The 16,299-nt window shown below is 48.8% G+C and overlaps 2 protein-coding genes across 13 annotated transcripts in view; one reads left to right on the top strand and one right to left on the bottom strand.

Annotated features, from left to right (window-relative positions):
* CCNI2 (cyclin I family member 2) lies at window positions 1-5,883 on the top strand. The gene is made up of 6 exons (XM_072842627.1): window positions 1-47; window positions 1,867-2,047; window positions 2,235-2,615; window positions 2,821-2,949; window positions 3,443-3,517; window positions 5,018-5,883. The coding sequence occupies exons 1-6, from the start codon at window positions 1-3 to the stop codon at window positions 5,189-5,191; spliced, it is 987 nt and encodes a 328-aa protein (XP_072698728.1). The 3' UTR covers window positions 5,192-5,883.
* The window catches only part of SEPTIN8 (septin 8), a 26,537-nt gene continuing 15,220 nt past the window's right edge, over window positions 4,983-16,299 (bottom strand). For 5 of the 12 annotated variants that reach the window (XM_072840974.1, XM_072840972.1, XM_072840980.1 and 2 more), the window contains exons 6-10: window positions 16,183-16,279; window positions 15,794-15,962; window positions 15,428-15,560; window positions 15,140-15,330; window positions 4,983-6,340 (exon numbers count right to left, since the gene is read on the bottom strand). In XM_072840974.1, coding sequence (XP_072697075.1) covers window positions 6,175-6,340; window positions 15,140-15,330; window positions 15,428-15,560; window positions 15,794-15,962; window positions 16,183-16,279 — 756 coding nt within the window. In that variant the 3' untranslated portion in view covers window positions 4,983-6,174. The other 7 variants (XM_072840973.1, XM_072840979.1, XM_072840976.1 and 4 more) reach the window with 4 other exon arrangements.

Below are 16,299 nucleotides of genomic sequence, written 5' to 3' on the forward strand. Positions count from 1 at the left end.
ATGTTGAACCTACAGATCAATTTGGGAAGTATTGCCATTTTAACAATGTAAGCCTTTTAATCTATGAACATAGAATCTCCATTTATTTAAGTCTTCTTTAATTTCTTTTTTTGAAAAGATTTTATTTATTTTTTCCTGGGAAACAGAGAGAGAGAGGCAGAGACACAGGCAGATGGAGAAGCAAGATCCCTGTAGGGATTCCAGTGTGGGACTTGATCCCCAGACACTCAACCTCTGAACCACCTAGGCATCCCTTCTTTAATTTCCTTCAGTAATGTTTTGTAGTTTTCAATGCATAAATGCTGCACTTTTTTGGTTATGTTCTTAAATATTTTGTTCTTTTCTATGCTATCGAAATGGAATTATTTTCTTAATTTTATAGTCAGACTGTTCATTGGTATTGTATAGAAATAAAATTGTTTTCTAGTACATTAACCTGGTACTCTGAACTTTCATGAACTTTTTTACTTCTAGTAGTTTTTTACTGGATTCCTCGGGATCTTCTACTTATAAGATCCTTATTTCTTCATCAATTTTGAAAGATAATTTTATTACATACAGAATTCGAGGTTGATGGCTTTTTTCTCTCAACACTTTAGACATTTCAGTCCACTTTTTTCCTGTTTGCAGATCTCTGAAGAGAAGTACAATGTAATTCTTAAACTTTGCTTTTTGTTGTTGTTGTTGTTAAGATTCTATTTATTTGTTTATTTATTCATTTATTTATTTATTTGACAGAAAGAGAGTACAAGCAGGGGAAGTAGCAGGCAGAGGGTGGGAAGAACTGAGCAGGGAGCAGATGTGGAGCTTGATCCCAGGACTGTGGGATCAACGCCTGAGCCAAAGACAGACACCCAACCTACTAAGCCAACCAGGTGCCCCTTCTCTTCTCTTTATCTTTGATTTTCTGTAGTTTGAATATGATATGCTGAGGTATTTGGGCATTTATCCTGCTTGGTGTTCTCTGAGATTCCTGGTTCCGTGGTTTGGTGTCTGATATTACCCGGGGAAATTCTGTCATTACCACTCCAAATTCCTTTTCCTCTTTCTTCTTCTTCTGACATACCCATATATTTATATAAGGGTAAACTTTTATGTAGGTTTAATGTAATGTAAATTTTTAATGAAATATATCTTATACAAAGAAAAGCGCACAAATAAGTGCACAGCTTGATCAATTTTCACAAAGTGAATACATCTGTGTAATCAGCATCTAAATCAAGAAGCAGAGCATTACCAGGCCCCAGAAACTCCTTGCGTTCCTCCCCAGTTACTATTCACTGCCCCCTAACGGTAACCACCACGTTAACTCTTAACATTATACTATTTTTTTCTTGTTCTTATACTTTATATTAATAGAATCATCCAGTATGACATCTTTTGTATCTGTCCTTGTACATTCATTATTATGTTTGTGAGATTCCTTCTTGTTGGGTATAGTCCATTCTTTTTCAATGTGGTGTAGTATTCCATGTGTGAACAAAGAACAATTTATCCCATTCAATTGTTGATGGACATTTGGGACTATTACAAATACCACTGTTCTGAACATTATGTAGGTGTCTTTTTGGTGTACGTATATGAATTTCTGCGGAGCATACACTTAGAAGTGAAATCACTGGGACTCTACTCATGCTCATTATCTGTCTTTCCTGGCTACAATGTAAATTCCATGTCTATTTTATTTACTGTCGTGTCCTAACACATTTGTAGGCCTTCGTGGAATAACTGCTGATCGGAAAAAATGTACCCGTGAAGGAGCTATTTTGTAAGGAAGATACTGTCGCTTTTTAAGAGACAAGTAACCGAGGCAGTCACCTATAGGCGATCACACAGTCAGCATTCTGCATCTCAAGCTTGTCTTAGGGAGGAGCGCTCTAGACACCTCTCCAGCCGGTCTTGCGTGCCCCAAAGACGTGCTGTGGGTGAGAGGCAGGGTGTCCTTCAGGGCCGCCGTGGTCACCAGCCGCCCCAGCCCGGGTTCGGGACCCTGGTCCGGGGCGCGGGTTGTGGGCGGGGATGCCTCACCCACCTGCGCGCGCTCCAGGTGCAGCGTCCCGGGAGCCAGGGCGTAACCCCGCTGGCCGGGCTCGCCGGGAGCAGCTGCGGGGGGCGGGGGCTGGGCCGGAGACCCTGGGTGCCGGCTTATAAAAGGCCGGCTATGGCGGGTCTCAGACCCGGGACCCGGTGCTCGCAATGGCCTCGGGAGGGCGGCTCTCCCCGCGGTCCCCCAGAGGACCCAGGGCTGCGGCCCCCGCCCTCGGCGCCGCCCCGGGGCCGCAGTCCCCGCGGCAGCCCTTCGGGCCCGCACCCCGGCCGCTGCAGTGCGACCGGGGAGGCCCCCTGGACGAGCGCCGGCTGGTCGCCCACCTGCAGCTGGCCCTGGGTCGCGAGGCGCGCCTGTGGCGGGGCGGCCACCCCCAGGTAGCGGGCCCCGCGGCGGGGGCCTCCCGGGAGCACGTTCACCCCCCTCCCCGCGCGCGCACGCGACGCGGCCGGGCTCCACCTGTGTCCGCGCGCAGGTGAGACGCACCCCGGGTGCCGGGACCTTCCCCAGGTGCGGGCTGAGCACGAGGCCCGAGGCGGGAATCGTGGGCCCCTCTCGCAGAAGAGGAGTAAGTACCGTCTCAATCCGTGAGCCGCTGGGCATCAGAGAAGCACCGAGGGCCCCACCCCACCCCCACCCCCACCCCCCGCGATCCAAGCAAGATGCAGGGACTCCGCACAGCCCCTCTGGTCACCTTCAGCCGACCTGTGCCGCAGGCCAACCGGGACTGGCCACCGACGACTCCCCCACCCCACCCCGCTCTTCCCGGGCAGGTCGAGATCCGCCACACGGTCCGGGAACTCGTGTTGTGGCTCCTGGAGGTTAAGAACATTTTTCACTTCTCCCAGACCACGTTTAATCTGGCTCTCACTACCTTCAGCCGCCTCCTGGTTTCGCTAAAGGTAGGTGCCTGTGAGGATGTTAACGGGGGTGGGAGAGGAAACTGACCTCCGTCATCCCAGATGCTCAGAGGCTCATCAGCTAGGGACCAGAGCTGCCAGAGCTGCAACTGGAATCTCTTTACATCCCACTCCTCTGCCTGCCTGGCTCAGGGTTGTGTGGCCTTCCGAGTGGACCTGGTTGGGAAAGGACTTGCTGGGCGAAGAGGTAGAGCGTGCTTGTCTGGACTAGACCAGTGCATCCTTGAGATGGTGCTGTATTTCCTACTGTTATTCATTCCCCTAACAGAGGACTCCTGACTAGCCATTTGCTGTTCGGAAATCAGGAGCATATTCACTGGTCAAGCTAAAAATGGCACTAACTTGTGGAGGGATACAATCAATCTCTTTTTGAAAAAAAATTTAAAAACTTCATTTCCTAAGGAAGCCCACCAATGCTTTACTATTTGTTTCTGGCATTCGTATTCTGCTCAAATGTGTTCATTTTGTACTGCAGATGAGAGAGAGAATACTCCAATGTGTCATGATTACTTCCTTGAGACTCGCTGCCAAAGTTAATGAAGAAGAGGAGGTAGGCATCTGTGGGAGTCTGCTCTGGGCTGCTTTTGGGGTACAGGAGGGTAATGCTGCAGTGCTCAGACTTCCTGAAAGGTCTGTGTCCTTAGGAACGTTGGGTATGTTGGAAAATTCATTGACTTCCCAGGATCTCTGCTGTCCCTTCTTCTGCCTCACTGGACCCCAGGACCCACAAATGGGCACTTAGAACAGCTGAATTCTCCTGGTCTGGCAAACCCAGAGGCTTGACCTCCTGGCAAATGTATCTTACCTCATTGGTTGCTGTCTGAGGCCACCTCCCACTAAACAGAAACATCTGCTGTTAAACTAGGAAAAAGACCTCCCAAATAATGTGGCCTAATGGCCACCCCTAGAAACTACATCTGAGAAGTTTGAGACTTAAGGACTTGTCTGTGTCAACGAAGCTGGTCCTCAGGGACTCTGAGACCCTTCTCTAAGAGGCGATGCCCCTACAAGTGCTTTGGGCTTGCTTGGACTTAGCGGTTTCACTGTGGTTTCTGTTCAGCAGATTCTCTCCCAATACCCTTCCCAGACCTCCCTCCTTCCTTCCCCACAACCTGTCCCCCTTTGGTAATAGTGAAGCCTCTGCCATTTCCACAGGGTTCCCCTTGGCTGAGCTCATGGTCTGAAGAGTCAGAAAAAAATGGATTGTCCAGTTCCAAGCCTTCAATAAAAATGCTTTTAACCTATTCATTAAAATATAATTGGTGCTCCCCCAGAGTTGCTTCTGTCTGTCCAACTAAAAATCATGTAAATGGCCCTTAAAAGAAGCATGTATGGAAGCTACAGGAATACTTTGTTTACCTAAAAAAGTAGAATGGTCTTCCAAGCACGTGCACTTGAATGTGTACTCATAGACAAGCCTTACTAGTCATTCTGGCGGGGAAAGCCATTATTTTTCCAGAGATGAACCGCCTTAAATCAAGGTTGAAGGAAGTGTGGTTGCAGCAACGGTGTTGCCAAAACCTTGGGAGGTTTTGTGAGTGAGCCTGTCTGGTGTAGACCAGGAAGCTCAAAGGCATACTCTTTCTCTGGAGGACAAGCAATTACAGTAGGTGTCAAGAACAAGAATGATAGGAATGAAAACCGTGGGTGAGTTCGTGCAGCTGAATAGGGGAGACAGCAGAGCCCCGCCCTCGAAAGCACCTTTGGGTATGAGCTGGAGTACATTTAGGGATCAAGGCCCTTTGGCATTAAATCACTGTACTGTACACCTGAAATTAATATAGCACCGAATGTTAACTCCACTGGAATTAAAAGCCTGTTTGCAGAGGATGACCATGTGACACCCACTACACATTGTCATCACCCACCTGGGGACTTGCCACACTGCCAAGATCTGATTTGGTTTTTCTTTCAGAAGCATTTTCTGTGACAGGTCACCAGAAGACAACTCTATTCGGGTCATGGATAAGAAAAACAAGTTCCCATGGATAAGAAAACAAGTTACGATGACATGATACAGGGCTTTGGCCTCTTTATTTTCTTTTTACAGTTAATTCCACACGTAAAAGACTTCTTAAAGCACTATGGCTCTGGCTATAGCCCGAATGAGCTGCTGAGGATGGAGCTGGCTATTTTGGACAAACTGCACTGGGACCTCTATATTGGGACGCCGCTGGACTTCTTGACCATAGTAAGTACGAGGGGTTGGCAGAGTCCACTCTAGACTCATTGGTACCTTTGGAACAGCTGTTCACAACATAGGACGGCCAAGCACAGGTGTGCACATGGCCTTGCACATGCACCACAGGAAGGTGACCCACAAGGCTCACGACATATGCAAGAGTGAAAATGTATCGCAAATCCAACACAGTTCCACCAGACTCCCACTTCTCAAATACATTAAATTAACTTTATAAAGATTTTTAGACGGCACTATTGTGGTGAGTTTTTCTTTTTAAATACACACTGCAAAAATATTTAGCTTTCCATTCTATGAATACTGTACATAAAAAGCTGTCTGCTTGTGCTACACTTTACACACATTCACTTAGCTGTCTTTATTCACCTACACACAATCCTTATTGAAGCTTTAGACCATATTGATCTGGCACTTAAAAAATGTCGTATTAGTTTTTTTGTTTTGTTTTTAGTTAGGGAATGATGGTCATCCTTAAGGATATGATTCTGTTAGTAAGGCAAAATTATGCAATGTGGAAATGTCACGGGGTTTTGGTCTGTTATGAAGCATGAAGATCAAATCACTAAGGGCTATTTCATTATGAGACCTGGTCACTGTTGCCAAGTTGCAGTTTCTTCTCACATCAAACAGATACAAGTAACTTTCTGCTGCCTTAATCTTGAATAGTATGCTTCTGTTTTTCATAATGGAAACATTGTCATCTCGGTACTTAAAGCTCCTAATGACCATGTCACTGAAGCAGATTGTCTTTTCTCTCCAAGGTTGAAGCTCAGCTTGGCCACAGAATGAGTATTAAGTCTCAAGTCCCTTGGGGGGGTGGGGCATGGATGGGAATGAAAAGGGTGGGGCAACATTTGAAGTTCCCTGATGGAAATTGAAATTGTTTGCATTTTTGGTCATTTATCTATGAAAGGTAGGGGGGTTTTGTGTTCTAACATTAAAAACCACGGTCTCTAGTTCCACGCCCTGCTGGTCCTGGGCTGGCCCCACGTGGTGGAGCTGCTGCCTCAGAGGAATCCTTCCCTCCACGTCGCGTCCCTGACCAGGCAGCTGCAGCACTGTATGGCGGGCCACCAGCTGCTGCAGTTCAAGGGCTCCACACTGGCCTTGGTCATCATCACCTTAGAGCTGGAGAGGCTCATGCCCGACTGGTGTACTCCTATATCTGATCTGCTAAAGAAAGCACAGGTAGACATCAACTTTGCTCCAGACCAGGCTCTCCACTTTGCCCCTTTAGCTGATGCACTCTGCCCCCCAAATGGTACACATCGCCCTTCTCAGCCCTTGTGGGCTCCAGAAGTTGCTCTGGCCACAGCGACTCTGGGAAGAGTCTTCCTAAGGGTTAGGCTTTGCACATGTGGCATGCCCTCTAGACAAGTACAGAATATATGTTTCCTTTACTGGACCAAGTGGTGGGTTTCTCTGACCATAAGAAGAGCTTTATCTCAGTGGAAGCCCTTGTAGTCAAGAGGATGGGGTCAGGTCAGGGGGACGTGCCCAGCTCAGGAGGAGGCACCTCTGAGCTTAATATGAGAGAGGTTAAATTTCAGACCCCTCACCCTTTATATAACTATGTGGTATCAGGTCCCAGGGTACCAGGAGGCAGGCATGGAAGGGTCAGAATCCCTGAGGATGGACGGGGTAAGATGGAATGCATAGTTAGACTAATGACAGCTTTGCTGAGGTTGGAGGTGGAGGCCCCTGAAATGGTGGGTTAATACTCTTAAGTCGAGTGGTTAGACCTTCCTGAAACTGCTCTATGCTAACATTTTAGCACTCAAAATCTTACTTAGAATGTAAAATGGTCCTGCTTTAAGGATGACCACTCTGTTTTAATTACAGGTCAGTACTGAGCAGTTGAGCCACTGCAAGGAGCTTGTAGAGCAGCATCTGAGAAGTTTGTAGTCCTCCTCCTGCTCAGAGACCTTTCTGTTTCACCTCCCACCGTCTGTGCTCCTACCCTCAGTATCCTTTGGAGCATAATGGCAACCCATCCTTGCTGGGATTGCTCTGAATTCTAGGCTTTCTGGCTCCTGTAACAAGGAGGGGGAAAGGCACTGGAAAGCAATTGAGAATAAGTTCCTGTGTTTTTAGGAGGTAATAAGGAGGAAAAAGTAGGTCAGGGTCACTGGTGGGAAGGGTAGTCTGACAGATCAAGACCCTTCTCTCTTTTCTCCCATGGGTCTGAGACCAGTGTGAAGGGGCAAACAGTCACACTGCAGCTTGGTTTTCCTTCTCCAGCAAGGGCTGGTATGAGCCCCTTAGAGAGCTGGAGTCAAGCCAGCGGTGGGACCAAAGGGCCGGGCTGGGTCTGGCAGGCAGATCAGTTCTCATCACTCCTCTCGCCAGAGCTGCTCAGGCTCTTGTATCCAGCTCCCCAGGCTTACACCAAGCACACATGTAGCCCTTCAAGTCCCAGTGACCCTACCTGTCATTGCAGAAATGGGACCGTCTTTCCAGGTGCATTTCTCCTGCCCTGGTCATGACTTATGTCTTCTCTTACAAGAACTGGATCACCAAGTATGCTTTGTTTAATGTACAGTAATTTGATCAAGCTTAAAACAGGTTTTTCCTATGTTACTCTGAAAGTTGTCTATTAGCTTAATTAGAGGAATTTCATGCTAATGAATGATCTTAGCAGCTGACCCCCGGTAGGGAAACACAGCTCTGAGAGTTTTGGATTGAGATGAGCAGATTCTGAGGCTGAGCCTGCTGCAGCCACGGTGCTGCTAGAAGTTGCTTACCAGCGTGGCTGTGAGGGTGAAGCCAGCTGTCTCTGGCACCGTGACACCATAGAGCCCTTCGCTAGGCAGCCACCTCTGCCAGCTAGAGCTGTGTCAGTAGTGTTGCAGACAGGAATGAGTGAACTACATATATGCCACTGATTTGTGAAGTCTTTCCACCGTGAGCAGTTTTTTTTTTTTTTTTTTTTTTTTTTGGAACTGTGCTAAGCCACAGGGACTGCTAGTAGGTACAGAATGGTCAGAGACCAGATAAATGATACTAGTGTCTGTACAAATCTCTACCTTTTCTCCACACAAATGTGCTTGTTGGAGCTTCTGTAAAAATAAACCTGAATTCCTTTCAACCTTATTTTCAATGTATCAGATACCACGGCTTTAGACTTGATAGTCTAGTATACTGGGAATATCATCTCCTAGAGCCCAACAACAACTATCTCCAGTCCAGCACAGATGGAGAGGTGGCATGCTGCTCACAGCCATTCCCACTGGGGGCCATCACTGCCCTCTGCCTCCTTCCTTGCCCTGGAAGTGGGCACTGTAGCGGGTGGGGTATGGGCTCACGCTGAGGGCCCACTTCAGCTCAAGCTGTCTCTGACTCTGGAGAACTGCAGTGTCTCTTAACTAGGTAGCTCTGGGTGTAAACTGGGTCCTCAGAGCTAATCTCTCAATCAGAGAAAACCAGAGAAAGGAGAAGGTAGACCTGTGAGCCCTGTATTGGGATAAGGTATAGCCCTATTGCTCCATCTTTCAGTAAACCATATTTCTCTTTGGGATAGCAAACTCCTGCGTTGCCAAAGTACCACTTGGGCGTTTAAGTTTTATGATGTTCAAGCTTGCCTTGGGATTCCAGGTTCCATCCTACTTTTTTTTTTTTTTAAAGGAACTCCTATCCCACTTCAGATCAGAGATTGGGGATCGATGTGGTGAGAGAAATATGGACACAACTTGTTTTGCTCTTGTCCCCATCTACAGAGGGGCAGACATTGGTGAAGGACTATGGCTGCAGAACATAGAAATGTGTGGAGACAGGCAGATGGGCTGAGAGCAGGGGAGATGAACAGGAGGGGCCTTTTTAACACTTGTCCAAATACTACTTTCCCCACATGGGTGAACGGAGTTGTACAGTACTGTTCCCTCCACCAGTGAGGCCTTTCTCTCCCCCGTTTCCTGGAGAGTCTCTGTCTTTCCTTTGCTTCCCTGCTGCCTACCTTCCTGCAGGTAGAGCAGAGGTGTATTTTCATTAGGGATGTCTGCATGTCTCCCTGCTGGGCTGTCAGTTCCCTTAGTCCCCCTCTCCTCTTTTTGGACTTCCCAGAGATTAACCTAGTGCCCAAAAGAGAAAGTTCAACAGGTGGGTCTACGAGCATGTCTTGGCTTCCTTCAACCACCAGTCTGCCCTTCCTCAGCCAAATGTTCACCCAACAGGGCATCCCACCTCTATAGAACTGTCTCAGGTCCACCAACTCACACTGTCAAACTGCACACTTGGATTTTGGCTACATTTTCACTGTTCTTCCATCATCCCATTGGGTTGCCAAGGGGGAGCTATAGCTCCGGAATTGAGGGTACAGAGCACCAATATTCAAATCCCAATTCCCCTCGTTACTAGACTGTGTGACCTTGGGTAGTTACTTTACCTCTCTGTGCCTTACCTATGAAATGGGGAAAACAGTACCTAATCATAGGATCATGATGAAGATTAGAGGAATTAATGTGCATAATGCAACTTAGAGCAATGCCTGACAAACTGTAAGAACCCAAATGTTAGTTGTCCTGTGTCAAGTCTACCACAATGTAAACTCTTAAAAGGCAGTGTTTGCCTTCTCCATGTCTGGCACCCAGCCACCCACCAAAAATTCATGGACCAGGGGCTGTGTCTCCTCTTCCCTTTCCTAACTTTTTCCTCTATTCCACACCCATTCCAGAGCCTTTCTCAGTTGCCTAGAGCAGGAGTCACAATTAAAACATAACTCCTGTAGAAGCTGATCAACCCCACAAAGTTCACAGAAAAGACAAGCTGTATTTTACCATAATTGTAGCAGATTAATAGGCTAGGAAATGTGTTAAATCAGAAAAGCTATTGCCCAAAAAAGACACCACAAAAACTCAAAATAAATGCAAAATTTAATGGGAAAAAAAAAAGAGTACAAAGTGAATGGAAAGGAACAAAAACAGTCAATGTATGAAGGAATAAATGAATTAACAAGTGAAGCAGTTTTAGAAAAGCTTGTTAACATAACAGACGAGCAAGCCACACTTCCCTCGGGCCTCTTATCCAGTAATATGAGCCCCACTTAACAAGCACCCGCACATAGACACACAGAAACACATATGCAGTCTGCACAATTACAAACCACCTAGACTCGGGTTACCCATAACCAGGGTGACCATACATCCCAGTTTGCCTGAGACAATTCCAGCTTACACCTGTTGATCTGACATAATTATTAACAGAACCTCTTTTCATTCTGTAAAGTCTCAGTTCGGACAATAAATTATATGATTCTACCCAAGACCAACTTGGCTTATGAAAGACATGATAGTAAATGCCAATGTAACCCCAATGACAGCTCTAATAATGCCAAAAGAGGATTCTGAAAAGGAGCGGCAAATCATATCCCATCATGGGATGGAGCGCTTATTAAATAATGGCATGTTTTAAGCTCACCTTGTTCACCAAGGATTAATTTGGTCTCAGCTAAAGACGATAAACTTTTAAACAAAGGCAGTGCAGGGAGAGAAGTGCAGTGAGGCTCACTAAAGCCGATGGGACCTGTGGAGGCAGCTCAGACCCCAGAAAATTTAACAGTGACAGGTCTCCCCAGAGATGCTGGGAAGCCCTGCACCCGCAGGCAGGTAACCAGCCACAATTCTGGCATTCCAGTAAGCCTGCAGTACAGCCCACAGGCCGTGGTGGATGCGTGGCAGGGTCTTTCCACTCCAGAGTCCCCAGACTGGCCTGTGAGCCAGGAGTCTCCATTTATTATATGACCAATTAATCCACTGGGTCACTGAGCTTCATCTTCAGAAGTATGTTAGCTAATGGAGGCTACCTTAACGGCTCTGCACTTCAATCCAACTGAACACATAGAATCCCCCTAAAGCCAAGCCATTCTTAGCCCACATGTGCCTTAGGTATACACTGATTTGCCTTTGAATGCCCACAGGGAAGCCCCTCAAAATCTTGATCCACCTCTGGTCTTAGCAGGACACTTGGAATAGTTTCACTCTGGGCATCCATAAAACCTCTGCTCCTGGTGAGGAGGCAAAGGCTGTCTTTTTCCTGACATGCCTCTCTGGACACACACAGCTCACCCCTTGTCCCCATTCTCAAAGGAGCCCTGTCTCAGAAGCCAGGATGAAGCCAGGACTTGGTCCTGGAAATCACTACAGCAGGCCAAGGCAGAAAGAGGGAAAACATTAATGAGAAGGAGGATGGAAGACAAGGAAAAACAAACGACCAATCCAACAATAAGTTAGCGCAGCTTCCCAAGGCTTCTGTCTAGGGAGTGCTCTAGACTGTGAATTCCTTGAGGGAAGGGCTGCGCATTATTCTGGGTAGCCTGTGCCCAGCACAGTGCTCCATCAACATTAAATGAAATCCTTCTTTTGAGCTACTCATTTTTCATCTATTTTATCACACCATATTCTCAGCCCTGACACTCCCACTGGCTCGCAAACCAACAGGAACACAGAAGAATCAATGCTGCTAGTGCTTTCTTAAAATGATCCCCTGAAGAATGCAGTGGAGAGGGGACAGCTCCTTTGCTGGTAGTGTTTTCTGAAATTGTCCACATTCATCTCTTTTCCTTGTGACTCAGCCAGGAAAACAGAAAACAAGGACCTTGAGATAAAAACCTTTCCCCAACTGAGTACTCTGCATTTGGAATATGCAGGATTGGTTTGGGGGTCTTAGTTGGAGTCAAACACTTAACACACACCTGGAGTTGGTCTCTGTTTACAAGTAGCACCTCTGAAACACACAGACAATGGTTTTGGGCTGCTGTTCCATTTACATTCACATTAAAAACACTGGACGTGGTCTTGTTCATGATCCACTTTCATCCGTAAAGAAATTCCAAACACTGTCATTACAGGATGTTTATTGCCCACCTCTCCCTAAGTATTATAGGGATGCTTTATACATAAGAAAGGTTTAGAGATACTTTTAGTTTTTAAAAATCAGGGAAACTGGGTTACTTATGAAAATAATGGGAGAGGATATTATCTGTCTTTATGCTTGTGCCAAAATAAAAATTTAGAAATTTCTTAAAAGTTATTATTGAAATTAAGCTCTAGGTTAGAAAAATTAAAATGAAGGGGAATCGGGTGAATTTTGCAGCATGTATACCAGACCACGCGACCACACCTAGGGCACCGCGTGAGTTGCCATCTTGACGCTGAACAATTAGGTCAAGCATCGCCGGCTGGGGCCTTCGCTAGAGTGGCACATAACTGCTCCGTCAAGGAATAGTGACACTGTAAATGGAAGACCAGCCACTGGCTCTGAAAAAAATAAACTTTGTCAGTTTTGGATTCCAGCATTCATGGCTTTGATGTGTTTGCATAGAGAGGGGTAGCCCTCCAGGCCCGGGGCAGCCTGGGGTCGGGGCAGGGGATCAAGCAAGGCTGTAAACACTGGAGTCTGTACCGGCTCCCAGTCCGTCCTCACACCATGTTATGGGAGAAGAAGGGTCACAAGGTGTAACTCAAGGAACTTAACACATGAAAGTCTAAAGTCCGCTCTTTGTAAGTCTGTGCGTGCGTTAACTGAAAAATAAAAATAAAACAAACAAAACAAAAAACAGACACATTAAAAGGTACGCAGACGACCAAATCAAACAGAAACAAAAGACAAGTTGGACGCTGGGAAAGGGCAGTCAGTTTGGCATTTGTGACGAGCAAAGCAGAGAATTCGCTTCAGTTTGTGGCATCCCAGGCTGAGAGTCAAGATCTGATTGGGAAGTAATTTTGCAAAAATGGATTAAAATTTGAAGACCAAGTATAACCAATCAAAGCAATGCAACTAAATGGTCATGAAAAACAACCCCCCCCCACCACCACCACCACTGCCTCCAATGCATTCCTCACTTAGCCCATTCCCCTGACGAGGGCTGGAGGAAGGAGTACTCCTAGCCACCTGACCTAGCCCACTCCTGGCCTCTGCAAGGCCAGCATGGGAGAACAGGGTCTCTCCCCAAGGCCAAACTGACTGAAGCTTTCTGGCATGTCCAGCAAGCAGAAGAGACCTGTCTCCCAGACCCAGGCCACATGGAAAAGCAGGGAGACCTGACACTGGGGGCCGTGCCAGTGCTCCTTGCAGTCAACCTGCTCTCCACCTCCTGGCCCCTACCCAGCCACAGGTCCTTGCCTTCAGTTTCTGAGTGGTTTTTCCATAACTTATTTCCTAGGAGACTCTGCCTTTTCTGAAACAAGGTGGCCTGGGCCAAGTAGGTGGGGAGCAGGGCAAAGTCTCTTTAGGAGCCAACACCTGAGACACATACCCACATAACCACCCCTTTCCAGGAGAAACCAGATTTCTGAGCCACTAGCTTAAAACCCAAATGGATTCCAATTCACGGAGTCCCCGGGCTCACCAAGCCCAAAGCTGGAGATGGGGCCCGGGCTGGAAACAAATGCAAAGCAGAGAGCAAATTCATAGGGCTGAGGAGGAATGTGGGCACAGGCAGGGGATCATCTCTGCCAGCAGAGCCAGCAGATGGGGTGGGGCACCAGTAAGCAGGATAAGGGAGATTAGAGAACGGAGGAGGGTCTGTCCCAAAGCAGAGGGAGGCCTCAGGCATAAGAACTAGCATTCAATTCCTAAACACCTGGCTTTGTACCCCTGGCCACCCCCAGGGAGCAGCTCATGAAGTTTCTTTTCCTTAGATGTCTCTCTGCCTCCGTGCTTGTGTATCTTGGGGGTGGAGTGTGTTGGGAGATGTGTGCCTGAGTCTGTGGATACAATGGGGCTAGAGTGACAGTAACACAGTGTACGAGTAGGTGTGGGTGCATGGGTTGTGTGCATGTTGGGGAATGCAATACTGGGGGTGGGGAGCGTGCCAATGCCATGAGCAGCATCCCAGACCCAACAGCTTCCTATGTGCTTCATGGCATTAACCACAAGGCAAGGAAAGAAGGGCTGGATACACATATTCCCAAATGTTCCAAGAAGGATTGGGAATCCAAAGAGCCCAAAGATGAGGGCAACAATGGAATCACCTGCTTAGTTCCTCAGCTGACAAGAGAAAGAAGTACCTAATAGAGGTACCTAATAGAGGCCAGGAGAAGAGAGAAGCAGGGACAGACAAGGTCCCACAGTGTGAGGTGGTATGGGGCACTGAATGAAGTGAGGTGAAGGAGGGAGATCCCTAGAAGCCAGGAGAGTGTGGAAAGAGGTTATGAAAAAAAGCAGGGAGAAATGACCCAGAGTTGCCCCCACCTGGCCAAGAAGTTAACTGCACTCCTGGAGGCTGGAAAAAGCCTCCTTGCCCTCCCGAGTCCTCTCTCTTCCAACTCTTAACTTGAAGGGCAGCCCCTCTATGGAGCAGGACCCCCAGAGCCCCCATGGGGAGCTGCTGTCCTTCCTTCCACCAGGCGGTGAGCATACTGCCCAAGGGGTCAGCGTTGCCTGGGCTCACGTGTCCCCTGCCCTCAGTCACCATCCGCCAGCCAACATGGGTCCCACATCCACCGTCTCCGAGCCTGAGGGGCAGGCGCCACAGCTGTGCAAGCAGAAACCACAGGAGCTTCTGGAATCTGGAAATGCTGACATTCCCAGGCCCTGCCCCTCTCCCAGCCTGAAAGACCTTCCCTGGGACCTCTACACCCTTTCAGGGGCCACACCCTGCCTATTTGGCCCAGGCTTCACTACCCCAGCTCTGAAGGGGCTGCAGAAGAGGGTGGGGAGAGAAGGAGAGAAAGAACGAGAACAGAGAAGAGAGGAGAGAGAGAGAGGAGAGGTGGGGGGGAAGTACCAAGGAGCAAGGGATCACTTGTGCAAGATGGAGAGTGCACGAATACCTGGGATCCTGAGATATCACACCCACCAGTAAAAGGAAGAGAAAGATGGGCAAAAAGGAGGTGGGAAAGCAGGTGAGAATGAGAGCACAATGGTGAACAGGTGAGCATGGACGAGAACCAAGCCCAAGTAAAGGAGCCAAGAGGAGGACAGAGTGAGTGCCCAGAGGGAACAAGAGCCAGTGTGGACAGGGGGCCCACCACCTACTTCTTCTTGTCCTTGTCCTTCCTCAGAGGCTGCTGGGAGGTGGCATGCAAAGCCTGGGACTGCAGGGCCTCCACAGCGGCCTTCCTGCGGTTGAAGGCGTTCGTCTCCTCCTCCAGCTCCCGCCGCTTCTCCTCCACCTTGCGCTTCTCCTCCTGGTGGATCCGCTTAAGGTGCTCAAACTTCTCATGGAGCTGGGAGCACAGGGGGAGGAGCGCAGATGTCGTGGGTGCCCAGCCAGGCCCCCCACTCCCTCACACGGCCTCTCCACAACCCGGAGCTCGCACACACCTCCCTCTCTTTCTCCTTCAGCTCCAGTTCTGTCTCCTTCACTTTGTTGACAAACATCTGCCTCATCTCCTCCTCCTTCCTCTGCAGCTCACTCAGGAACTCCTTGCGCTTGGCCTCGTAGGTCTCCTGCAGGCTGTGAGGACCCAGAGAGAATAGGCCAAGGGTGGGGTTGTGGTGGGAGGGGGTGGGGCAGAGCCAAGGAAAGGGGGGGTTCCGGGAGGGGGGCGGGAGATGACGGCGCTGCTGCGGTCCCCACAGCCTCTCTCACTGGTTCACAAAACCCCCAGGCACAGATGCCAGTCTGGCCAGTCTGGCCAGTCCGGCCACGGCTGTGGAGACAGGCTCACTCCCTGCACAGGCCGTCACCTGAAGGGCTGGCTGTCACCGTCGCTGTCCTGGAAGCCCATCTGCTCCAGCTTGCAGCGCCGGTAGAGCTCGTAGTGCCGACTGTGGGTCTGCTCTCGGAGGTCCTCCATGTTCACCCGGATCAGCATCTCCCGCAGCTTCACAAAGTCGCAGTGATTCTCGTTCTCCACTGAAAGCATGGGGCACATGGGGCATCAGGCAGGCACACAGATGGGCCCCAGGGGGAAAGGACACAGGACAGCAGTCACAGTGCTACAGGTGCACTCCAGAGGCAGGACAGGCAATGGATGGCCACAGGAAGGACACGGGACAGAGACCATGGGCAGCAGGGGGGCCAGGACACTAAATGTGGGCCCTCACCTGGGGATGGGCTCTCCCAGCACACTTACCCTGCACCACTCCCCAAGGGTACTGCCGTGCTCGGACCAGCTTGTTCCCCACCTTCACCTCCTCAGTGCTGCCCACCACAGCGAAGGGCAAGTGTGCCTAGAAAGGAGCCCAAGTAT

This window comes from Canis lupus, chromosome 10 (assembly GCF_048164855.1).
Source record: "Canis lupus baileyi chromosome 10, mCanLup2.hap1, whole genome shotgun sequence".
Lineage (NCBI taxonomy): Eukaryota > Metazoa > Chordata > Mammalia > Carnivora > Canidae > Canis > Canis lupus.

What these genes read in the sequence shown, in the direction of transcription:
- CCNI2 (XM_072842627.1), top strand. Translation starts at nt 1, where the DNA reads ATGTTGAACCTACAGATCAATTTGGGAAGTATTGCCATTTTAACAAT. An exon ending in GCCCCTCTCGCAGAAGAGGA is followed by an intron (nt 2,616 to 2,820) that starts GTAAGTACCGTC and finishes CTTCCCGGGCAG; the next exon opens with GTCGAGATCCGCCACACGGT. An exon ending in AAGTTAATGAAGAAGAGGAG is followed by an intron (nt 3,518 to 5,017) that starts GTAGGCATCTGT and finishes TTCTTTTTACAG; the next exon opens with TTAATTCCACACGTAAAAGA.